Below are 26,214 nucleotides of genomic sequence, written 5' to 3'. Positions count from 1 at the left end.
TTTTTTGGTTACAACATGATTCCGCATGTGTTATTTCATAGTTTTGATGTCATCACTATTATTCTACAAGTAGGTGTGTCCAAACTTTTGACTGGTACCTCATGTAAATGAGATCATCATTATTTCATTTTCAATACATTTGCAAAAATGTCTGCTAAAAACATGTGTTCACTTTGTCATTATGGGGTGTCATGTCTAGATGGGTTAGAAAAACAATATTTTCATAAATTTTGAATCCAGGCTGTAACATAATAAAAATGTGGAATAAGTTCAGGGGTATGAATATTTTCTGAAGGCACTGTATCAGTGCTTCAAGAAACTCACCTGCTCCAAAAGGACGCATAGGAAACAGAACTCTTTGTTCGGACTGGCTGCTTTTTATCACTTTTTATCCCCCCCCCCCAAAAAAAAAACTAAAGGGGTTATCATAATAAGACATAAGAAACTAAAAATCACCATCTTCGATAAAGGCAATGGCCAAGAAGGCAGAATCACTTTCCTTAAACGTAATCATAATGGAAACAAAATTGCCTTTTTTAATATGTATACCATATTCATATGGTCCTACGTTTTTTGATTCTCTGAGCAGCCTATTGTTAGAATTAACTAAATTCCATCTGGTTATTGGGACAGACATGAATGCCAATTTTGGACATATGGGACAAATCTAATAAGACCAATGACAATTCACAAGCAAACAAGGCTCTCCAAGGTATACTCTCTGATTACAAGCTCATTTATGCCTGGAGGAGTACGTAATCCAAAGCAAAATAAGTAACCTTTTACTCAAACAGGCATAAAATATTCTCCCAAATCGATGTTATATTATTATCTACACCTGTATTCGACATATGACCCATATGACCTAATGATCAATCAGCTAATATAGAAATGATTGAATCTGAAACAGGAGAATTACTATCAGAACCCAAATGAATCAGTAAAATATTCTCCCGCTTCTATAAAACAACTGTTCACCACGGATTGTAAATCCACATCAAGCCAGACTAAGTCCTTTCTAAAAACAATTAAGAACTCCTCTCCTCTCCAAAGAGGAAGCCGCCTCGTTGGGAGCCCAAATCAATGAACTCAAAAGGGCATTGGATAGCATGCATAAAAGGCAAATCACCTGGATAGGTCTATCTGAAATGGTGGAATCAATGTCTTCTATTGCTCAAAATGATTTGAACACCATGTCACAAAGGTTAATTTGGGAGAGATGTGAATACAGCACTAATTTCACTTTTATTAAAGGGGAATTTCACCCTGGCTCTGACATGGCATATAGTCATTACTATATTAACAACATATTGTTAACATAAACATCACCATTATCCAAACCACAAGCTAGAACATTTTCATTTCACTGGTAGAATCAGGAAGTTTTGACTCCCCGTGTATTCGTCTACTCATAGTGAACCACAAAGTCGGGCAAACAGACATACTGATACCGCCCGCTAGGTAGAGGCTTGCCCACAAACTTGAATAATGGCGTTATTGTAACGGTTTTCTATATGAGAAGGAGAGTCGGACCAAAATGCGGCGTGTCTATTGCAATCCATGTTTAATGAAGGAACACACTAAACACAAACACTACCAAAACAATAAACTTAACGAAAACCGAAACAGCCTATACTTGTGTAACCTAACACAGAACAATGACATCAGGACACTAAGGACAATCACCCACGACAAACTCAAAGAATATGGCTGCCTAAATATGGTTCCCAATCAGAGACAACGATAAACACCTGCCTCTGATTGAGAACCACTTCAGACAGCCATAGACTTAGCTAGAACACCCCACTAGCTACAATCCCCATACATACACACCACATACAAAAACCCATGCCACACCCTGGCCTGACCAAATAAATAAAGATAAACACAAAATACTTTGACCAGGGCGTGACAGTTATTTACTTCGAACGACGAACATTTTTCTCACTAATGTTTGTCATCATGCCTGTGTGATGTTCTGTGCCTGGCTGTGCTAATTACAAACAGGTGTGAAAATTAGTTACCTTTCACTGTTCTACCTACCAGAGATTCACCAAAATTTCTGCTAGTGGCTTGCGGTTATCAATAATGATGTTGTGACCAAAGATTATCAGAGGGATTTTCAGGCTGAACTGATGGGGTCAACTGAGAAGTGATTATTATCCATTATCTTCACAACAAAACAGTCGATTCTCAATTAGAGGTAACCTAGCTTGCTTGCTAGCCTAGTTGGACTACTGTAGCTGGGTAAGTTAGCTAGCTAGCTAGCTAATACAGTCCTGTATTGAAATCTGAAAGCGATCAGCTAAATCATATAGTTTTTTTTAGAACACTGTCAATCAATTTTGTTTATGCCATGGTTGTCACTTCTAGACTGATAGCTACCTTTGTTCTATGTTTGACTGGTGTTAACTAACGTAAGTTAGCCAATGTTACTCTTATTTGGTATCAATTTGGTCGCCACGTATTCCACCCTTGTCTGGAAAATACTCCGTTGCTAAAAATAGAATTGTTGATATAGCTAATTCACTCTCTGTTTGTGCGTTGGTAGCAATGACGCTTGTGTCTAAATCGTCTGTGGTTGGTTAGTTGGTTCTCAACCAGTCTCAGCTGGCTAGCACCTCTACACTACTTTGATACGTGTCAGTAGGGATTAAGAAGTGAGTATAAGCAATGCCCACTAATAGAAAGTGTGTATAGATACGGCTTATACCTGTGTATACCTTCCACTACACCACTGGCCCTTTGTGTTTTACAAAAAGTGCCTCCTCCTACATGAGTGCGCTGGTATTACAGTTAGTGTCCTTTCAGAATCATGAACCTGTTACACACACTGAAGGCCTATAGGTTCAGCACTGCGCAAACATATCTATAATCTATATTAACACTTTGGTTTTAGAAGTAGGGGGGGGACATAAGCTCCCTCAGAATTTGTTTGATCATCAGAAGCTCATTTCCTGCATTTTTACATAATCCAATATACAGTCTATTTACAGTAGAATAAAAAGACAGCAAAAATGCCCACAGTCATCAAGCTATTAAATATGTTTAAGTGATTAATAAGACTGCACCTTTAACCAATACCCTAACAAATGAACAACTCTTGAAAAAATAAAGACTTTTGGTTGTCTTTATTAAGAAATATCAACTTTCAGCCAGACTGACCAGCCAGCCCGAGCCCCACCAGTATATCCTGGCCTGCTGAGGAGTGACGGACTCCATCTTAGCTGGAGGGGTGCTCTCATCTTATCAACATAAACAGGGCTCTAACTCCTCTAGCTCCACAATGAGATAGGGTGCAGGCCAGGCAGCAGGCTGTTAGCCAGCCTGCCAGTTTAGTGGATTCTGCCACTAGCACAGTCAGTGTAGTCATTGAAACTGTGTCAGTGCCTCGATCTAGGTTGAGCAAAACTAAATATGGGGGTTATGGCTTTAGCAATCTCACTGGAATAAAGATCTCCTCCGATCCTGTCATTGTTGAAAGAGATTCTGATATCTCAAAATAGGGCTACATAATGTTAGATCCCTCACTTCCAAGGCAGTCATAGTCAATTAACTAATCACTGATCATAATCTTGATGTGATTGGCCTGACTGAAAGATCGCTTAAGCCTGATGAATTTACTGTGTTAAATGAGGCCTTTCCTCCTGGTTACACTAGTGACCATTTCCCCTGCGCATCCCGCAAAGGCGGAGGTGTTGAACATTTACAACAGCAAATTTCAATATACCCCGCTAAAAATGACTGCGCTTTCATCTTTTGAGCTTCTAGCCTACTCAATCACTTTTTATAGCTACTGTTTACAGGCCTCCTGGGCTGTATACAGTGTTCTTCACTGAGTTCCCTGAATTCCTATCGGACCTTGGCAGATAATGGCAGATAATATTCACATTTTTTATGACTTTAATATTCATATGGAAAAGTCCACAGACCCACTCCATGAGTCATCATTGACTCATAGGGTTTTGTCCAACATGTCTCCGGAACTACTCATTGCCACAGTCATTCCCTGGATATAGTTGTCACATCGATTAAATATTGTGGATCTAAATGTTTTTCCTCATAATCCTGGACTATCGAACCACCATTTGAATGCATTTGCAATCGCAACAAATAATCTGCTCACACCCCAACCAAGGATCATCTTAAGCCATGTTATAAATTCTCGGACAACCCAAAATCAAATCAAATGTATTTATATAGCCCTTCGTACATCAGCTGATACCTCAAAGTGCTGTACAGAAACCCAGCCTAAAACCCCAAACAGCAAGCAATGGTGGCTAGGAAAAACTCCCTAGAAAGGCCAAAACCTAGGAAGAAACCTAGAGAGGAACCAGGCTATGTGGGGTGGCCAGTCCTCTTCTGGCTGTGCCGGGTGGAGATTATAACAGAACATGGCCAAGATGTTCAAATGTTCATAAATGACCAGCATGGTCGAATAATAATGAGGCAGAACAGTTGAAACTGGAGCAGCAGCACGGCCAGGTGGACTGGGGACAGCAAGGAGTCACATCAGGTAGTCCTGGGGCATGGTCCTAGGGCTCAGGTCCTCCGAGAGAGAGAAAGAAGGAGAAAATTAGAGAACGCACACTTAGATTCACACAGGACACCGAATAGGACAGGAGAAGTACTCCAGATATAAGAAACTGACCCTAGCCCACCGACACATAAACTACTGCAGCATAAATACTGGAGGCTGAGACAGGATGGGTCAGGAGACACTGTGGCCCCATCCGAGGACACCCCCGGACAGGGCCAAACAGGAAGGATATAACCCCACCCACTTTGCCAAAGCACAGCCCCCACACCACTAGAGGGATATCTTCAACCACCAACTTACCATCCTGAGACAAGGCTGAGTATAGCCCACAAAGACCTCCGCCACGGCGCAACCCAAGGGGGAGGGGGGGGGGGGGGCGCCAACCCAGACAGGATGACCACATCAGTGAATCAACCCACTCAGGTGACGCACCCCCTCCAGGGACGGCATGAGAGAGCCCCAGTAAGCCAGTGACTCAGCCCCTGTAATAGGGTTAGAGGCAGAGAATCCCAGTGGAAAGAGGGGAACCGGCCAGGCAGAGACAGCAAGGGCAGTTCGTTGCTCCAGAGCCTTTCCGTTCACCTTCCCACTCCTGGGCCAGACTACACTCAATCATATGACCCACTGAAGAGATGAGTCTTCAGTAGAGACTTGAAGGTTGAGACCGAGTTTGCGTCTCTGACATGGGTAGGCAGACCGTTCCATAAAAATTGAGCTCTATAGGAGAAAGCCCTGCCTCCAGCTGTTTGCTTAGAAATTATAGGGACAAAGCATCCATAAAACTGGAATGGAAATGGCGTTACACCAAACTGGAAGTCTTCCGAGTAGCTTGGAAAGACGATCTAGGTGCAGTATCGAAGAGCCCACTTTGCTGCTCGGTCATCCTATTTCTTCAACCTAATTGAGGAGAATAAGAAGAATCCAAAATGTATCTTTGATACTGTCGCAAAGCTAACTGAAAAGCAGCATTCAACAAGAGAGGATGGCTTTCACTTCAGCAGTGATGAATTAATTAACTTGTTTGATGAAAAGATCATGATCATTAGAAAGCAAAATTACTGACTCCTCTTTGAATCTGCGTACTTCTCCAAAGCTCAGTTGTCTGCACTGAGTCTGCACAGAACTGCCAGGACCTAGGATGAATGGAGACGCTAAAGTTTTTAATTATGTATCTCTTGACACATTCATGAACATGTCATGGCCTCTAAACCCTCAAGCTGCATACTGGACCCTATTCCAACTACTTCCTGTGTTTGGCCCTCCTATGTTGAACATAATAAATTGCTCCCTATCCACCAGTTCCAAACTCACTAAAAGTGGCAGTAACAAAACCAAATAATGTATGCCGAAATGCTTCAGTCTGTTTTTAGACCCCATGATAGCACTGAGACTGCACTCGTGAAGGTGGTAAATTACCTTTTAATGGAATCAGACCTAGGCTTTGCATCTGTCCTCGTGCTCCTAGACCTCAATGTTGCTTTTGAGACCATCATCACCACATTTTTTTGTAAAGATGAGAAACCCTACTTGGTCTACAAAGTTTTTGCCTTTCTGTCAGATAGATATCAGTTCGTCTCTGTGGATAGTTTGTCCTCTAACAAATCAATTGTAAGTTGCGGCATTCCTCAAGGTTCCATTTTAGGATCACTACTGTTGTCACAATATATTCTACCTCTTGGTGACGTCATTCAGAAACACAATGTCAACGTTCACTGCTATGCGGACGACACACAGCTGTACATTTTGATGAAACTGGGTGTGGCAAACCTCTTCAAGGTTAGGAGCGTTTGTCACAAATTAAGTGGTAAACTGTCACCAAATCACCCAAGAATGAGAGTTCTTTCGAACAGGACAGTACCTGTGTGTTTGTTTCTCCGTCCTGGTCCACCCAGGCCGTAGGCGAGGTCAAGGATAGCAGGGTTCGGTACACAAATCGGGTTCTCGGTAGGTCCAGGTCCAAACGCCAACAGGTAAGTTCAAAACAATCCAGCTCATACACAGTAAATCCAGCCAATCTCTATTGTCTCTTTCTCTATTGTTCATAGATCCTTCCAGCACTCTCTCTCTCTCTTCCTGGTTTTTCTTGACCCTTTATCTGTGGGTCGGCTCCACCTTCTGAGGGTTCACCTTGCTTCTGGGACTTGTAGTTTTGGCCCGCGGCCATTTTGTGATCTGTAGTTCTGACAGGGGTGGTCATTTTAGTGATCGGGCAGAGCCCGTTTATTAGTTCTGCTCTCACATATCTGCCATTTATCACTCGACCCCCTTCTTTGCCACACTGGGCAAAGCCTTAAATTTGCCTGTTTTACTTCTGAACTCGGACAAAACAGAGATGATAGTTCTAGGTCCCAAGAAACAAAGAGATCTGCTGTTGGATCTAACAATTAATATTGATGGTTGTACAGTCATCTCAAATTAATCTGTGACGGACCTTGACTTTAATCTGGACCCTAATCTGTCTTCTGACAAACATATTAATAATATTTCAGGGAGAGCCTTTTTCCATCTTCGTAACATTTCAAATATCATAAATGTGTTGTCCAAAATTGATGCAGGAAAACTAATCCTTGCTTTTGTCACTTCTAGATTAAGCTTTTTTATTTATTTTATTTCACCTTTATTTAACCAGGTAGGCTAGTTGATAACAAGTTCTCATTTGCAACTGTGACCTGGCCAAGATAAAGCATTGCAGTGTGAACAGACAACATAGAGTGCAATGCTCTACTCTCCGACTACCCGGATAAAACACTAAATAAACTTCAGTTAGTGCTAAACACAGCTGCTAGAATCTTGACTAGAACCAAAACATTTGATCATATTACTCCAGTGCCAGCCTCTCTACACTGGCTTCCTGTTAAGGCTAGGGGCTGATTTCAAGATAGCACTGCTATCCTACAAAGCATTACATGGGCTTGCTCCTACCTATCTCTGCAATTTGGACATATGCTATGGTCACACGACACAGGCCTCCTTATTGTGCCTATAATTTCTAAGCAAGGCTTTTGGAATAGTCTGCCTATCCATTTGAGAGACACAGACTCTACCTCGACCTTTAAAGACTCATCTCTTCAGTAGGTCCTATGACTGAGTGTAGTCTGGCCCAGGGGTGTGAAGGTGAGCGGCAAGGCATTGGAAAACCGAACCGCTGTCGCTGCCTGGCCAGCTCCCCTCTCTCCACTTGGATTCTCTTCCTCCGACCCGATTACAGGGGCTGAGTTACTGGCTTGCTAGTGCTCTTCCATGTCGTTCTTAGGAGGCGTGTATTATTGAGTGGGATGAGTCACAGACATGATTTTCCTGTTTGGTTTTGCACCCCCTCAGGCTTGTGCTGTGGAGATTTTTGTGCGCTATTCTTAGCCTTCTCTCAGGGTAATAAGTTGGTGGTCTGTTGATATCATATCAAATCAAATCAAATGTTTTTTGTCAGATGCGCCGAATACAACAGGGTTAGACCTTACAGTGAAATACCCTTAACCAACGATGCAGTTTTAAGAAAGTACCTAAAAGCATTTCATGGCTACAGACGTAAGTGGTCGGTAGTCTTTTACACAGGTTATCTTAGTGTTCTTGGGCACAGGGACTATGGTGGTCTGCTTGAAACATGTTGGTATTACAGACTCAGACAGGGAGAGGTTGAAAATGTCAGTGAAGACACTTGCCAGTTGGTCAGCGCATGCTCGGAGAACACGTCCTGGTAATCCATCTGGCCCAGCGGCCTTGTGAGTGTTGACCTGTTTAAAGGTCTTACTTGCATCGTCTGCAGAGAGCGTGATCACACAGTCGTCCGGAACAGTTGATGCTCTCCTGCATGTTTCAGTGTTACTTGCCTCGAAGTGAGCACATAAGTTATTTAGCTCGTCTAGTAGGCTCGTGTCACTGGGCAGCTCTCGGCTGTGCTTCCCTTTGTAGTCTGTAATAGTTTGCAAGCCCTGCCACATCCAATGATTATTTGACCCTACTGGTCATCTATGAACGTTTGAACATCTTGAAGAACAATCTGGCCTTAATGGCCATGTACTCTTATAATATCCACCCGGCACAGCCAGAGGAGGACTGGCCACCACGCAGAGCCTGGTTCCTCTCTAGGTTTCTTCCTAGGTTCCCACCTTTCTATGGAGTTGTTCCTTGACACTGTGCTTCTACAGCTGCACTGCTTGATGTTTGGGGTTTTAGGCTGGGTTTCTGTATAGCACTTTGTAAAAAGGGCTTTAGAAATAAATGTGATTGATAGTCAATAACTAAATTCTCTCCCAACCCAATTCCCTTCCCAGTTCATACCAATTTTTTAATTTCCAATGGAAAGGTTTGGAAACAAACAAAAAAAAACACACATACAGTACACCTCAAATATACACTACCGTTCAAAAGTTTGGGGTCACTTAGAAATGTCCTTGTTTTGAAAGAAATACATTTTTTGTCCATTAAAATATCATCAAAATGATCATAAATATAGTGTAGACATTGTTAATGTTGTAAATTACTATTGTAGCTGGAAACTGCATATTTTTTTATGGAATTTCTACATAGGCGTACAAAGGCCCATTATCAGCAACCATCACTCCTGTGTTCCAATGGCACGTTGTGTTAGATAATCCAAGATCCTAATTTTAAAAGGCTAATTGATCATTAGAAAACCCTTTTGTAATTATGTTAGCACATATGAAAACTGTTGGTCTGATTAAAGAAGCAATAAAACTGGCCTTCTTTAGACTAGTTGAGTATCTGGAGCATCAACATTTGTGGGTTCATTTACAGGCTAAAATTGTCCAGAAACAAATACATTTCTTGTCAGTCTATTCTTGTTCTGAGAAATGAAGGGTATTCCATGGGTGAAATTGCCAAGAAACTGAATATCTCGTACAACGCTGTGTAATACTCTCTTCACAGAACAGCGCAAACTGGCTATAACCAGAATAGAAAGAGGAGTGGGAGGCCCCGGTGCACAACTGAGCATGAAGACAAGTACATTAGTGTCTAGTTTGAGAAATAGACACCTCACAAGTCCTCAACTGGCAGCTTCTAGGCAGAAGAGTGAAGAGGCAACTCCAGGAAGCTGGCCTTCTAGGCAGAGTTCCTCTGTCCAGTTTCTGTGTTCTTTTGCCCATCTTAAATATTTTCTTTTTGTTGGCCAGTCCGAGATATGGCATTTTCTTTGCAATTGCCTAGAAGGTCAGTATCCCGGAGTCGCCTCATCGCTGTTGACCTTGAGACTGGAGTTTGCGGGTACTATTTAACTTCTTAAGGTATAGGGGGCAGCATTTTCACTTTTGGATAAATAGCGTGCCCAATTTCGACTTCCTGCTACTCATGCCAGGAATATAAGATATGCATATTATTAGTATATTTGGATAAAAAAAACACTCTGAAGTTTCTAAAACTGTTTGAATCATGTCTGTGAGTATAACAGAACTTTTGTAGCAGGCAAAACCCCAAGGACTAACCGTTCAGATTAATTTTTTTTTAGGTCTCTGTCTGTTCATTGAGTTCTCATTGGCAAACGATGCTTGAGGTTATTCATTTGTGCAATGAAGAAGTACGGCCATCTAGGAACTGCGTAACACTGTTGAGTTGCGCAAGACTTGAAAAGTAGCTTGGTTTGTTGTGTTCCTGTATTGAACACAGATAGACCCGTCTTCAATTTGATCGAATATTAACGTTTAAAAATACCTAAAGTTGTATTACAAAAGTAGTTTGAAATATTTTGGCAAAGTTTATAGGCAACTTTTGAAATGTTTTGTAGTGAAGTTGCACATTTTGGAAGCTGTTTTTTTCTGGATCAAACGCTCCAAATAAAATGACATTTTGGATATACAGTGCCTTGCGAAAGTATTCGGCCCCCTTGAACTTTGCGACCTTTTGCCACATTTCAGGCTTCAAACATAAAGATATAAAACTGTATTTTTTTGTGAAGAATCAACAACAAGTGGGACACAATCATGAAGTGGAACGACATTTATTGGATATTTCAAACTTTTTTAACAAATCAAAAACATAAAAATTGGGCGTGCTAAATTATTCAGCCCCTTTACTTTCAGTGCAGCAAACTCTCTCCAGAAGTTCAGTGAGGATCTCTGAATGATCCAATGTTGACCTAAATGACTAATGATGATAAATACAATCCACCTGTGTGTAATCAAGTCTCCGTATAAATGCACCTGCACTGTGATAGTCTCAGAGGTCCGTTAAAAGCGCAGAGAGCATCATGAAGAACAAGGAACACACCAGGCAGGTCCGAGATACTGTTGTGAAGAAGTTTAAAGCCGGATTTGGATACAAAAAGATTTCCCAAGCTTTAAACATCCCAAGGAGCACTGTGCAAGCGATAATATTGAAATGGAAGGAGTATCAGACCACTGCAAATCTACCAAGACCTGGCCGTCCCTCTAAACTTTCAGCTCATACAAGGAGAAGACTGATCAGAGATGCAGCCAAGAGGCCCATGATCACTCTGGATGAACTGCAGAGATCTACAGCTGAGGTGGGAGACTCTGTCCATAGGACAACAATCAGTCGTATATTGCACAAATCTGGCCTTTATGGAAGAGTGGCAAGAAGAAAGCCATTTCTTAAAGATATCCATAAAAAGTGTCGTTTAAAGTTTGTCACAAGCCACCTGGGAGACACACCAAACATGTGGAAGAAGGTGCTCTGGTCAGATGAAACCAAAATTGAACTTTTTGGCAACAATGCAAAACGTTATGTTTGGCGTAAAAGCAACACAGCTCATCACACTGAACACACCATCCCCACTGTCAAACATGGTGGTGGCAGCATCATGGTTTGGGCCTGCTTTTCTTCAGCAGGGACAGGGAAGATGGTTAAAATTGATGGGAAGATGGATGGAGCCAAATACAGGACCATTCTGGAAGAAAACCTGATGGAGTCTGCAAAAGACCTGAGACTGGGACGGAGATTTGTCTTCCAACAAGACAATGATCCAAAACATAAAGCAAAATCTACAATGGAATGGTTCAAAAATAAACATATCCAGGTGTTAGAATGGCCAAGTCAAAGTCCAGACCTGAATCCAATCGAGAATCTGTGGAAAGAACTGAAAACTGCTGTTCACAAATGCTCTCCATCCAACCTCACTGAGCTCGAGCTGTTTTGCAAGGAGGAATGGGAAAACATTTCAGTCTCTCGATGTGCAAAACTGATAGAGACATACCCCAAGCGACTTACAGCTGTAATCGCAGCAAAAGGTGGCGCTACAAAGTATTAACTTAAGGGGGCTGAATAATTTTGCACGCCCAATTTTTCAGTTTTTGATTTGTTAAAAAAGTTTGAAATATCCAATAAATGTCGTTCCACTTCATGATTGTGTCCCACTTGTTGTTGATTCTTCACAAAAAAAATACAGTTTTATATCTTTATGTTTGAAGCCTGAAATGTGGCAAAAGGTCGCAAAGTTCAAGGGGGACGAATACTTTCGCAAGGCACTGTATATGGACGGAATTAATCGAACAAAAGGACCAATTGTGATGTTTATCTGACATGTTGGCTGGATTCACAACGAGTGTAGCTTTAATTGAGTATCTTACATGTGTGATTTAATGAAAGTTTGATTTTTATATCATTTTTTTTTATTTTACGTTCTATGGATGGTCTTAATTTATGCAGTAATTTATGTCTGAGATTATATGGACATGACGAGGCATTCAAACATACAGTATCTGTATTCATTCATCATCATCAATAGCATCTTCCAGGTCTTCATCACATTTTTGTTTTACATGTTTTGTGTCATCAGGAAAAGCATCTATCAACCCTTGTTACAGTTTTGAAATCAACTTTGGAGGTTTGTCAGACTGCCTTAAAATCTGATCCTCCTAAAATGAGATGTGACAAAGAATTACCTTGGTGTACTTTTATACATTATATTATACAAGAATAGAATCAATGATTCCAGAATTAAAATGACCATTATTCCCAGATCACAGACTGTAGCTATAAATTTAAGCTGCTGTCCTGTAGCTACTTTGGGTCTACCCATCAGTTCAAGGTGGAACATTCACTGACATTGTTATTATACTGCGAAATTCACCTGAGCTCCGTAGACTGGTCTTCCCTGGCTGTCTGATCCTGCTGCGACCCCTGTCACCATCTGGTCCTGCTAAGACATGATGAGCATAGTGTTGTGTACTGATTGCACTAGAGGGCTCCCTTCCTGCAGGATGCCTACAGGACCTGTGGTTCCTGACAGAGATCAGTGCGGGTCGGCATTTTTCAAGCTGAAGGCGGTTAGACAGACGATTTTGGGGATGACAACATTTTTGTTGTCCCACAGATTATTTGGAGACGGTCCTCTTTCTGCTTTGTATGCGTTAGCTTACCTGTTGTATTAAAAGCACATCTTTTCCCACATTATTCACACACTCAGATTTCGCTGCTTCAACTCCAGTAGCCTACCTCTCCTGGTTGAGCGTGAGAGTAGGCTAACCTACATGGGCAAATAATCACGTGGCAGTTAAAAGAAACTGCTATTAATGTTCATTTGAAAGACTCTGATATGATGTTTCATTTAGATCCAAAGTATATGTACCCTGGTTTAATGTTCATTGTTCATTTGTTTATTTTTACATGGCAGATTCTTTATCCATAAAAGGAAGTGGGCGGAGAACAAAGCCCTCTTCACATTGTTTAAGATATAATTTAAATATTATTTAGAAATTATTAGTAAGTAACTTTTTATCAAATAATAAATGTATCTCGATATGTAATACTGTTAGGTTTTTGTACTCTTGTTTGTATATTTCTGTTTTTGTATTTGTTTTGTTCAAAATAATAATAAGAAGAAAAAATAGCAGTCAAGCACTCAAGCTAACTTGATAGCAACTTCCAGACACAAATGAGAGAACAGCTCTGTTACGTTCCCCAGTTTCTGTGTTATGAGTTGTGTTTATGTATGTGTGTCTTTCAGGAAATGTCTTCCTGGATTCCCCCAAGCAGCTGATTGGTTGGCCCCATTGCAGATTGGTGCTCTGATCCCACCCTCTCGTTAGGGGATACAGCTGTCGGCAATTACAAACTCCTTCTGCAGCTGGATAAAAAGCCAGTGTCACTTTGTGGAAGAGAGAGCTTCTTGGATGTCCTGAGTTGGTTGTTGCTCAGAGACAGTTTTGATGAAGGTATGTGTGTGCCAATAAAACTCAGTGTTTTTGATTGTTCACTTTAAGTTTGTATTCTGTTTCATTTGTTCCAAGAGGGGAAGGGGAAGGCACCTTGGGAGTGCTTAGGCAAGAGGCCTGAGGGCATATATATGTACTCTGTCAATGCACACTAGGTAAGACCTGGGTCGACCACCCCTGTATTTTGGTTAGTGCATCAGGTGGTGATAAGGTTAGCTAAGTAGTGGGTAGGTCAGGTAAGGTAGGAGAGAGGAAACTTTTACTTTCTTTGCTTTTGCTCTGTCCAGACCCTTTTCCCCACATTACTGTGTTAAGGAAATAAATTCCCAATAAATTATAATATTCTCTGCCTCTGTCATCCTTACTCGCACCTGCAATCACATACCTCTTTCACTCCATGGGGAGTTGAGTGTTTCAATCCCTCCAAGAGGCGTGTGTATCAAGCTCACTGAACATTACTCGCCCTAACAGAGCTGGTTAGGCCGTTATGTTATCCAGAGCAACTTTGCTGTACGATTGTCCATTTGTAAATTCAGAGCGTTTTGCTTTCGGAGCGTTCAGAGCGCACACTGGATACTCTGGCCTGCTAGCTACTTCCAGAGCTGGTTAGGCTGTTTTCATGTTATCCTGAGGGTTGATGACTTACTGTGCTGCTGGCAACAATTGCATTGTGCTTTTTTTTCGCTGGCATTTACTGACACGGTTCATATTCAACGGGTGTTTGAGGGTTAGTAAATTCAGTTATTCTGCACTCTGGCACACTCAGACAAGTGCTCTGAAATGGAGGTAGCCTGAATTTATGAACACACCCAAAATGTGTTCAGGTACATCAACTGACGAAGCTAGCCAAGTTCATTTACTTTTCAAATGAGACAAAACAAAGGCTCCAAAATATTTCCATACAAATAACAGCTGTTAGATAGCGATTTGAGGTGGCTATTATGACTGACATAAAGAGGCTAAAACTGACCTTGGTTACCTTGCCAGCTACATCAGCCAACTAAATAGTAGCCAGTTTCTGCTCTGCATTTACAACTCGGTGAAAGAGCGCCACACACACACACTGAACTATGCTCAACTCTCCCATGCTGGTCCAGCCAGCCTTCCAGAAGCTTTGCCTTCACACAGCCTGTGGTGTCTGTGCTGCCCTAAATCCAACTTGCTAAACACTCCAAACAGCCTACCCGACTGCTCAAAGGCATCCGCATGGTCCTAAAGCTCACAGTTGCCGCTTTTTGTATGACATTGCAATGATAGAACTGGGGGGGGGGGGACATGACCCCTCCGTCCCCAGTGAAAGTTGCAGCCCTGGATAAAAAGGTTTCAAGAAAGTAGTGTATATATTTGGCCCGGCAAAATGGTTTAATCTGCTGACTGAGTATAAGCTGATCTCTTTTACTCTGCTGGTCTCGGCTTGTCTCGAAATGAGTCCTCACTGTCCAAGACAGAGTAAAAATATCTGACACAGAGATAAGACCAAGACACTATGTGGTCTCGAGACCGATACAACACTGGATTGAGGTGCCATTTCTCTTCAGTCTCCCATACACATCAATTCATACTGTGTAAGAACTGCCTTCCTAAGACTTTTCACACCTTCTTTAGCCCCCCAGCCCATTCACTTTGTTGACTGATCTTTCCTCTCAAAAGCAGCTCCCAATGTCCCCCCATTGTCCCTAAACTAGCTGGTCCCATTCGATTGACACCATTACCAACAAAGTAATGTTGCCCTACGTCTCGTCCACTTTCCAGGAGATGTCCAGTACCAGCAAATCTTCTGCAAGAGGACCAAACAGTTGGTGGTTAAGAAGCCCTACACCACTTTCGGCAGTCTTATCCAGCTGGACGCTCACCGCAGACCGGACAAGCCCATCGCCATAAGCAAAAAGAGTCTCAGTGTAATGGCTGTCTTCCTCCGACGAGGAGGATCAGTAAGGTTCGGAGGACCAATGCGCAGCGTGGTACATGTTCATGCTCTTTATTAAAACAAGCGAACACTGAAACAAAACAAACTACACACGAAATAACTAATCAAAGCAGTTCCGTGTGGAACACACATGAGTGACTCCTCTTGCACTGAGATGCAGTGCCTTAGACCGCTGCGCCACTCAGGAGCAATGTAGTCCCTTGAGAAACCCAACTACCTATTACAAAATCCCGTGTGATCATTTGATGTATTTCTTACTTTTGTTTTTATTTTGAGTGGCAGCCCATGGGTACATGTTATATAAACTTTATATATGAATTGTTATGAATATTGTACCTGTAACACCCCCACCCCAAATTGTATTTACTTATTTTGTCACCATTTCTTTTTTAGGTCTGACAGAGTTTCGGGCAGATGCAGGCAGAGGTTCAGGTAGAGATACAGGGGCAGCAGGTAGAGTTGCTGGTGGGGCAGCAGGATTGGAATTGGTACATTTAGAGGAGGTGGTAGACCTGGGAGCTGAAAGGTATACATTACAGGTGGTTGGATTAGTGATCCCAGACAGAAACAAAGAAGCCATATGTATGGGGGCAATATGGGAAAGATAAGATGGCTGGGGACAGAGAAAATGTTGCAATTTTGGGAGGGACATCAGTTAAACCAAGAGGGGTAGTATAAATAAGGAATGGTGCATCAGGTAGAGCAGCAGGTCGGACAGTAGCTGGTTTACAGGCTGGAGTAGTTGGGGAAGCCACAGAAGGGGCATTAGGAGGAGTGAGACAAAGGAGAAAAAGTTGCAAGAACATTTGATTAAATGAATCATCCAAATTAATCTGGAAAGAGCAAAAAGCAGAAATTACTGATGGATATAGTTGATTGGTGATGTTCTCTAGTTGCACTGTGATTGGCTCAGTGTTCTGTCACAACAATTGTCACATCAACTCTTGCTCCGGCATGCGGCGTCACCTGTATGCTAACCACCGGTCCTGGCAACCTATCTTTACGCACACCTGCGTCTCAGCATCAACAGTCACACCTGGACTTCATTACTCCCTTGATTGCGAACCGCTGTTATCAGTTTTGTATCATTCCATGTTCGATGTTATTAAACTCACTGACTAATCTGGATCAAGATGCACTGCTGTGGCAGGGTTAATCTTTAGTTTTTGCAGAGGTATATTCTACCTCTTCCAGGATGAGAGTGATTCAGCAAAGGAACAGCTGAGTTCTGCAGAGAAACAACAGCGCTCTGTGGGGAAGGAGTTTGTGGCTTGAGTGTCAAAGCCTGTTATTGATGTTTTGCTGGATGGACTTCTGCAACAGAAAGGGATTATTGCCAATGATGTGAAAGCAGTGAAGGGGATTTGTGTGAGAGAAGAGAAGGCACGTGACGTCATTGACATGGTGCTGAAGAAAGGAGCTGCTTCGTGTTTGAGCATGAAGTCCTTTCTAAACAAACTGGGTCCCGCTTACATACAACGCTTGGCTTACGCTAAAACATTTGTTGGAGTATTGTAGTTGAGTATGGCCAATGACGATCGGTATAATACTTTTTCCATTGTCCAATTGAATAACAGCCAACATCGTGGAAAAGATTAGAAGTTCCCCACTGGTTGAATCAAGGTTGTGTGTGTGTGTTAAACATTAACCCTCTTCGAACTGTAAAGGCATTAAAATCACACATTGCATTTAATGTATCACTGTGAAATGGAGAACAGGTGATTAGATAGTGTTACATGGACTACATAGTGATAGTGTTACATGGTAATCTGTTCAAGAGAAGTGCATCAGTAATTGTAATTCATTTTTAGCCCTATAGGTGGCAACAGCGCACTGTATCCCAATCTGCTATGAAAAAACAGACAATGAGAAATAGTTAAATTAACCCTAGTTTATTGTGGCTTGTAACCCTTCTATTAAACCTAGCTTATAACCCCACGTAGTATAATTCCATGGTTGTATGTATTGTACGTTAAAACCAACTTGACTAAGTTAAAATATGAATTGTTGTCCCTACTACCTATTACCATTGGAGAATCTTTGAAAAAAGATTAATAAAATGTGTAACAGTAATTGCCTGTCTTCTATTCTATGGTGTTCACAAATTTTTACTTGAATAGATTACTTTATACACCTTGTTACCTTTTCACTATTGAAAGGAAAAAGACAGGACAAACCGTCGACTGAGGAACACAAGGCTCTCTGCACTGAACACTACTGGTGAGTTCATGGCTTAAGTAGATTTTATCTGTAGTTGGTACCTTCCCCGTATCTACACTGATTGAAGTGGATTTAACAAGTGACATCAATAAGGTTGGAGTCAAGAACTGCCTACGGTACTGGGTTTTCCCTGTGCGTATCACGAGTGGGCCACCACCCAAAGGACATCCAGCCAACTTGACACAACTGTGGGAAGCATTGGAGTCAACATGGACCTGCATCCCTGTGGAACACTTTCGACACTTTGCAGAGTCCATGCCCCAACAAATTAAGACTGTTCTGAGGGCAAGCGGGGGGGGGGGGGGGGGGGGGGGGGGGGGGGGTGGTGTATATTGATACTGTAGATGCTTCAAAAAGTATTTTCTGGTAGATTCCTGATCACAGCAAAGCAGATGTAAAAGAACAGAAGCATCCATTGCCCTGTCGTGCATTCAATACCGCCATTGAGATACAACTGTTTCATCAACTATCGTGTTGAAATGTTTTGATTTTTGGGATACAATTTTTCTCTGACAGGAGATCACGCAGACATCATAGTCCTGTAAGTGAACAATAAAAAAAAATCATTCCAAAGACCAAGGTTTTTTTTTTCTCCATTAAATCAATGTATTTAACAGAATAGCTATCAAACAGCATCACTTAGATTGAAGAACAAATACAGTCAAGAAGAGGATGAGAAGATAAAAAAATATTCCAAAAACACAACTTATCATTTTAACTCCATTGACGAAATAATTGCACAAAAAAAGACCCAAGCGCTAGTTGAGACAAACAAGCTAGAATTAACATACTCCCAGGGCAGGTTTCCCAGACAGATTTAGCGTAGTTCTGGACTAACAATCATTCTCAATGGAGAATTTCCATTAAAACTGCATTTTAGTCCAGGACTAGGTTTAATCTGGGGCTGGGAAACTGGCCCATAATGTGCAATGATTCATTTGGTTAATTAGCACTTAATACATTGTGTTGTGCTGATAGGAAAAGTGTGTGTGTTCAGTGTGGAGATAATATACAATTTATTCAATGTTATGAAGGCATACATGTATGTTTGGGTTTACGTTGGATATTCTAGAAGTGGTTTAGAAAGTTACACATTTCGATCAAGATTTTTTTTTTTACAAAACATCAAAGCAAAATGTAAGTACAAACCAAAGAACAACCTTCAAAGTCCTTTCACAGAGCTTGATCAATTAAAGTGTTATTTACATGTAAATACTGTAGCTTTTTTTTGGAATACGTTTCCATTAATTAAAGACCATTAAGAAACAAGGTATTTCAAAGTGTATGTCACCGAGAGCAAAATGTATCTTTCGATGAACAACGGGGTCTAAATACTCCTGAATCACTTCCTCTAATTGTCTCCTTTAATTCATAACTTCAGATACAGAAATACCTGGGTTGGTAGCTACTAAACTGAACAAATTGTAAACATAACATGTCAAGTTTTGGCCCCATTTTTCTTGAGCTGAAATAAAAGAACCCAGAAATGATTAATGCTGTATGCAAAAAAAAAAAGTGTCTCTCTCTCAAATTATGTGCACAAATTTGTTTACATGTTAGTGAGCATTTATTCTTTGCCAAGAGCAGGAATCCATCCACCTGACAGGTGTGGCATATCAAGAAGCTGATTAAACAGCATGATCATTACACAGGTGGCCCTTGTGCTAGAGACAATAAAAGGCCACTCTAAAATGTACAGTTTTGTCATACTACACAATGCCACAGATATCTCAAGTTGGCATGGTGACTGCAGGAATATCCAACAAAGATGTTTCCAGAGAATGTAATGTTAATTTCTCTACCATAAGCCATAACATTTTAGAGAATTTAGCAGTACATCCAACTGGCCACAAAACCACAGCCCAAGTGTAACCATGCCAGCTCAGGGACCTCCACATCTGGCTTCTTCACCTGCGGGATCGTAAGAAAGCCCTTTTGTGGGAAAAAACTCATTCTGATTGTCTGGGCCAGGCTTCCCACTGGGTGGACCTGGCTCCCAAGATTGTGGACCTATGCCCTCCCAGGCCCACCCATGGCTGCGCCCCTGGCCAGTCATGTGAAATCCATAGATAAGGGCTAATGAATTTATTTAAATTGACTGGTTTCCTTCTATGAACTGTAACTCAATAAAATCTTTGAAATTGTTCCATGTTGCGTTTTATATTTTTGTTCAGTATTTTAATTGTTTTATTTATTTAACCTTTTAACTAGGCAAGTCGGTTAAGAACAAATTATTATTTACAATGACAGTCTACCCCGGCCAAACCCTAACCTGGATGATGCAGGAATCCAATTGTGCACCGCCCTATGGGACTCCCAATCACAGCCAGTTGTGATACAGCCTAGAATCGAACCAGGGTCTGTAGTGACATCTCTATCACTGAGAAGCAGTGCCTTAGACTGCTGCGCCACTCAAGAGCCCTAGGGTATATATTGCTTTGTCCTTTCCATTAATTTCAGATCAGTGCTTATTAAGGAAAGGAGACAAAGGAAGGAAGATACTTCATACTATTGAGATACAGGCCTTCCCTGCATCCTTTCCACCCAACGACAACCTCATCTTCAACCATCACAACTCCAGAGTCAGAAATCATGGACAAAGCATTTAACAAAGGCGATGTGAAATAACATTACATTTAAGAACCAAGACAACACGATCATGCCCTCTGGTGGTCTATGACAACCCGAATTCAAACAAACATAAACAAATCTCAGATTAACAAACAACCAAACAAATCGATTCATAAATTTAACATAAATTAAGCAGTTTTTGTCCAGGCCTCTGCTGGTGTAAAAATAATCATCCTTCTTAAGATAATTGGGAACATGCACTCCTGTTATTCCTATCTGGACACAGAACCAGACTCTAGAGCACACAGCTCTCAGTGCAGTCCGTGGTGCTGTCATCGGCCGATCGCCTCTTCAGTTCCCGGTCCTCTGTTTGGTGGGGGTGCACCTGGCTCCCCTGTCCCTTGTGTCGGGGCTCCTGGGGCTGGGTGTCTGCTGACCCGTGACCCAGCCATCTCTCGGCTTCCACCTGGAGGTAGGCCCGGACGCGGTGGTGCTGCGCAACGCTGCCGCTGAAGTCGATGACACGGCACTCGTATGTGCCCTCGTCTGACTGCTTGACACTGGAGAGGCGGAGCTTGTGGGAGATGTTGCTCCCAGCCACTTTCACCACCTGTGGCAGGAGATCATGTATTTGTGAGTCACATGAATATGAATAATATTCCTGGGTTTCAACAGAAATAATTAGGTTCATAATGTTTTAATCATGTTTAGTTAAGAGTCCATTTAGTTTACAGTGCAGTACTGAAGACTGTACATGTGTCTCCTCACACTTATTTTGGTGGCATCCTTAGACATCTCCTCCATTGGCACCACCTATAAGGAATTTGTTAAAATAAGTCAGGCATATGGCTGAAATAACATTCGCAAGAGACATACATTATCAATTGAGATATAATCAAATATGACTTCACATGTTTTTCTATGATTGTGTTTTGCTTTTAGTGTATTGATGTGAATATTGATGTGTATATTGATGTTTATTGATGTGCAGAGAGTATATTGACACATCTGTCGTTCTGCCCCTGAACAGGCAGTTAACCCACTGTTCCTAGGCCGTCATTGAAAATAAGAATGTGTTCTTAACTGACTTTCCCAGTTAAATAAAGGTAAAAAACGAAACAAATTGATGTGCTTGATGTGTATTGATGTATATACAGGTCTCAACTGTGAAAAAGACCTTGGTTTCAGCATGACTCCCTGTTAAACTGTTCAAATAAATGTAAATAAATATATATATAAAATATACCGTATATGTCGACATACTTTCAAATATGTTACACGTCAGATAATCAACAAATGAAAATGTGTTAGACTCCACCACTTGAACCAGTGGAATGTGATACTGCGTACATATATTTGCTTTCGCACAGCTGCAATTCAAAACCTTTAGCACTGTGCTCAGATAAACTAGTTTCTATCCACGCTGGGTAGTCTAATATATTTGTTGCTGTTGTTATGTCTGCTAGCTGTTTTGTGGTGTCAATTGAACAGGCTATCTGGGAAAGTTGGGGAGGGGAAGGTATTCACTTTTTTTAAATAATATTTTATTTGTCTTTTTTTTTTTTTTAACTCCAGATACAAACGTATACATACAAACAACAACTTACAGATGCACTCAAACAATGGATACATCTAATTTTCCCAGACCTGCATGCTCACACCCCCATCCCTAGCGCCTGCATTGTTGTTTGCCACTTGGCCTTACACTGTACCCATTCGTCTATCTCAGACGGCAATGCTAATTTCAATATTTCAATAATAAATCATTTCATTTTTCCATTGTGTTAATGATGGCGGATTGATTGATTTACAAGTTTTAATGTACGTTTTTTCAAGATCAGTGGGTATGTCTTGAAATATGCAGACGGACAGATTCAAATAAGTTTACATTGTAACAGTTCTGACAGCCAACTTTCTTGCTCCGCCCATAACTTTTGGACTTCATAGCATTCCCAGAAAGCATGGATTATTCAATCATAATTGGTTTTACACTTAAGATGTGACTTTGCTGTTGTGCTGTAGAATTTGTGAATTTTGTCTCTTGTACAATCAATTCTATACATTCGTTTATACTAGATTAAGAGTACTTTTTTCGTTAACTGTAATTTCAGTAGTTATACTCCAAATTCCCCCCCCCCACCCCCCCATCTTGTGCCAACATCAGTTATTTTTAAGTCTTGGTTCCAATAGTTTATATTTTCTTCTAAGAGATTGTCAGTTGGATATGCTCTCTACAAGGTTTTGTACAGTATATATTCCGTATCATAAGAACATCCTTTTTTGACTCAAACAAGATTCCCTCAAGATTGCTTTGGTGTCCAAAGGATTTCAAATCGACATTTTGTGACATGTAACCTTTAAGTTGCATGCATTTGAAACTATATACAGTGGGGCATAAAAGTATTTAGTCAGCCACCAATTGTGCAAGTTCTCCCACATAAAAAGATGAGAGAGGCCTGTAATTTTCATCATAGGTACACTTCAACTATGACAGACAAAATGAGGAAAAAAATCCAGAAAATCACATTGTAGGATTTTTAATGAATTTATTTGCAAATGATGGTGGAAAATAAGTATTTGGTCAATAACAAAAGTTTATCTCAATACTTTGTTATATACCCTTTGTTGGCAATGACAGAGGTCAAACATTTTCTGTAAGGTTTTCACACACTGTTGCTGGTATTTTGGCCCATTCCTCCATGCAGATCTCCTCTAGAGCAATGATGTTTTGGGACTGTTGCTGGGCAACACGGACTTTCAACTCACTCCAAAGATTTTCTATGGGGTTGAGATCTGGTGACTGGCTAGGCCACTCCAGGACCTTGAAATGCTTCTTACGAAGCCACTCCTTCGTTGCCCGGGCGGTGTGTTTGGGATCATTGTCATGCTGAAAGACCCAGCCACGTTTCATATTCAATGCCCTTGCTGATGGTAGGCTTTGTTACTTTGGTCCCAGCTCTCTGCAGGTCATTCACTAGGTCCCCCCGTGTGGTTCTGGGATTTTTGCTCACCGTTCTTGTGATCATTTTGACCCCACGGGGTGAGATCTTGCGTGGAGCCCCAGATCGAGGGAGATTATCAGTGGTCTTGTATGTCTTCGATTTCCTAATAATTGCTCCCACAGTTGATTTCTTCAAACCAAGCTGCTTACCTATTGCAGATGCAGTCTTCCCAGCCTGGTGCAGGTCTACAATTTTGTTTTTGGTGTCCTTTGACAGCTCTTTGGTCTTGGCTATAGTGGAGTTTGGAGTGTGACTGTTTGAGGTTGTGGACAGGTGGACAGGTCTTTTATACTGATAACAAGTTCAAACAGGTGCCATTAATACAGGTAACGAGTGGAGGACAGAGGAGCCTCTTAAAGAAGAAGTTACAGGTCTGTGAGAGCCAGAAATCTTGCTTGTTTGTAGGTGACCATAATTGGCAAATAAATTCATTAAAAATCCTACAATGTGATTTTCTGGATTTTTTTCTAATTTTGTCTGTCATAGTTGAAGTGTACCTATGATGAAAATTACAGGCCTCTCTCATCTTTTTAAGTGGGAGAACATGCACAATTGGTGGCTGACTAAATACTTTTTTGCCCCACTGTACATTGGTCAGTCCAAAGTGTATTTTTATTCTGAGCTAAATGGATTTCCTGTTACCAAGTCATTTATGGTTTCTATGCCTTTAGTTTTCCATTTGGACCAATTATTCTGAAAACCTATCCAATGATTGTTCCATAAGGTTGTATTTTTAGGGAGTGATGTTCGTTCTTGTAGAATATGTTTCATTTTCTTCCATATTATTATAGTGTTCTTAACTATGAAGTTGTTAATGTTCTTAGGGACATAGGTATGCATTATGCATTGAACAGAGATTTGGAAAATCTATTCCTTCCTTAGTGCCAATTATAGTGTCTAGCATCACAGCAGGGGGTTTGAGTTTCCATAAGTTATAGTAGTCAACCTCCTCCCACAGTGCTAGTAAAATGCTAATCAGCAATTATCTATTATTTCCAATGCCAAGGGCTGTGGGTAATGTATTTCCTCTGCGTGCTGTATTATAGACAAATGTGGATTCAGTCGATTCAGTTCTGTCAACAGTAATAAGGTCCTCAATCAGCTTTCTGAATTTCCCTAGAGGCACCAGAACATAAAAAAAAGTGTTCCAATAATAAGATGCAAGAAAACTAAGATCTGATTGACCTAACTCAATAGAGGTCAAAGGGATTTCCAGAATTAGCCATCCCTGAGACCGGATGTGGTAACTCGTATGTCTAAAGTTTAGTAAATGATGTTAGGTACAGTGGGACTTTTTGTAAAATAGCTTTAGGAATGAAAACTTAGCAATGTATCAACCTATATGACATCAAAGAAGGCCAAGGAACTTGCTGGTAGAGAATACAGTGACGAGTCCTAAAAATTTCACCTGTATAAAATCAAATCAAATCAAATTTTATTTGTCACATACACATGGTTAGCAGATGTTAATGCGAGTGTAGCGAAATGCTTGTGCTTCTAGTTCCGACAATGCAGTAATAACCAACAAGTAATTTAACTAACAATTCCAAAACTACTGTCTTGTACACAGTGTGAGGGGATAAAGAATATGTACATAAGGATATATGAATGAGTGATGGTACAGAGCAGCATAGGCAAGATACAGTAGATGGTATCGAGTACAGTATATACATATGAGATGAGTATGTAAACAAAGTGGCATAGTTAAAGTGGCTAGTGATACATGTATTACATAAGGATACAGTCGATGATATAGAATACAGTATATGCGTATGCATATGAGATGAATAATGTAGGGTAAGTAACATTATATAAGGTAGCATTGTTTAAAGGGGCTAGTGATATATTTACATAATTTCCCATCAATTCCCATTATTAAAGTGGCTGGAGTTGAGTCAGTGTCAGTGTGTTGGCAGCAGCCACTCAATGTTAGTGGTGGCTGTTTAACAGTCTGATGGCCTTGAGATAGAAGCTGTTTTTCAGTCTCTCGGTCCCAGCTTTGATGCACCTGTACTGACCTCGCCTTCTGGATGATAGCGGGGTGAACAGGCAGTGGCTCGGGTGGTTGATGTCCTTGATGATCTTTATGGCCTTCCTGTGACATCGGGTGGTGTAGGTGTCCTGGAGGGCAGGTAGTTTGCCCCCGGTGATGCGTTGTGCAGACCTCACTACCCTCTGGAGAGCCTTACGGTTGAGGGTGGAGCAGTTGCCGTACCAGGCGGTGATACAGCCCACCAGGATGCTCTCGATTGTTGCATCTGTAGAAGTTTGTGAGTGCTTTTGGTGACAAGACAAATTTCTTCAGCCTCCTGAGGTTGAAGAGGCACTGCTGCGCCTTCTTCACAATGCTGTCTGTGTGAGTGGACCAATTCAGTTTGTCTGTGATGTGTATGCCGAGGAACTTAAAACTTGCTACCCTCTCCACTACTGTTCCATCGATGTGGATAGGGGGGTGTTCCCTCTGCTGTTTCCTGAAGTCCACAATCATCTCCTTAGTTTTGTTGACGTTGAGTGTGAGGTTATTTTCCTGACACCACACTCCGAGGGCCCTCACCTCCTCCCTGTAGGCCGTCTCGTCGTTGTTGGTAATCAAGCCTACCACTGTTGTGTCGTCCGCAAACTTGATGATTGAGTTGGAGGCGTGCGTGGCCACGCAGTCGTGGGTGAACAGGGAGTACAGGAGAGGGCTCAGAACGCACCCTTGTGGGGCCCCAGTGTTGAGGATCAGCGGGGAGGAGATGTTGTTACCTACCCTCACCACCTGGGGGCGGCCCGTCAGGAAGTCCAGTACCCAGTTGCACAGGGCGGGGTCGAGACCCAGGGTCT

The 26,214-nt window shown here is 41.5% G+C and overlaps 1 protein-coding gene and 1 long non-coding RNA gene across 2 annotated transcripts in view; both read right to left on the bottom strand.

The window, feature by feature from the left end:
- Positions 1-1,547: 1,547 nt before the first annotated feature.
- Positions 1,548-8,207, bottom strand: LOC149975897 (uncharacterized). Its single transcript, XR_016487652.1, has 2 exons — positions 6,399-8,207; positions 1,548-4,549 (listed from the first exon to the last, which is right to left on the bottom strand). It is a non-coding gene; the product is annotated as an uncharacterized LOC149975897 (long non-coding RNA).
- An 11,156-nt stretch (positions 8,208-19,363) lies between these two features.
- LOC110493964 (V-set and transmembrane domain-containing protein 2-like protein) overlaps positions 19,364-26,214 on the bottom strand; it is a 73,142-nt gene continuing 66,291 nt past the window's right edge. The window contains exons 3-4 of the mRNA XM_021568597.3: positions 21,155-21,199; positions 19,364-20,996 (exon numbers count right to left, since the gene is read on the bottom strand). Coding sequence (XP_021424272.1) covers positions 20,682-20,996; positions 21,155-21,199 — 360 coding nt within the window. The 3' untranslated portion in view covers positions 19,364-20,681. The remainder of the gene's footprint in view (positions 20,997-21,154; positions 21,200-26,214) is intronic.

Source organism: Oncorhynchus mykiss, chromosome 17, assembly GCF_057628025.1.
Source record: "Oncorhynchus mykiss isolate SJ-2025 chromosome 17, ASM5762802v1, whole genome shotgun sequence".
In the NCBI taxonomy this organism is placed as follows: Eukaryota; Metazoa; Chordata; class Actinopteri; order Salmoniformes; family Salmonidae; genus Oncorhynchus; species Oncorhynchus mykiss.
The sequence above is the reverse complement of the archived record's forward strand: the minus strand, read 5'-3'. Positions and strand labels throughout refer to the sequence as shown.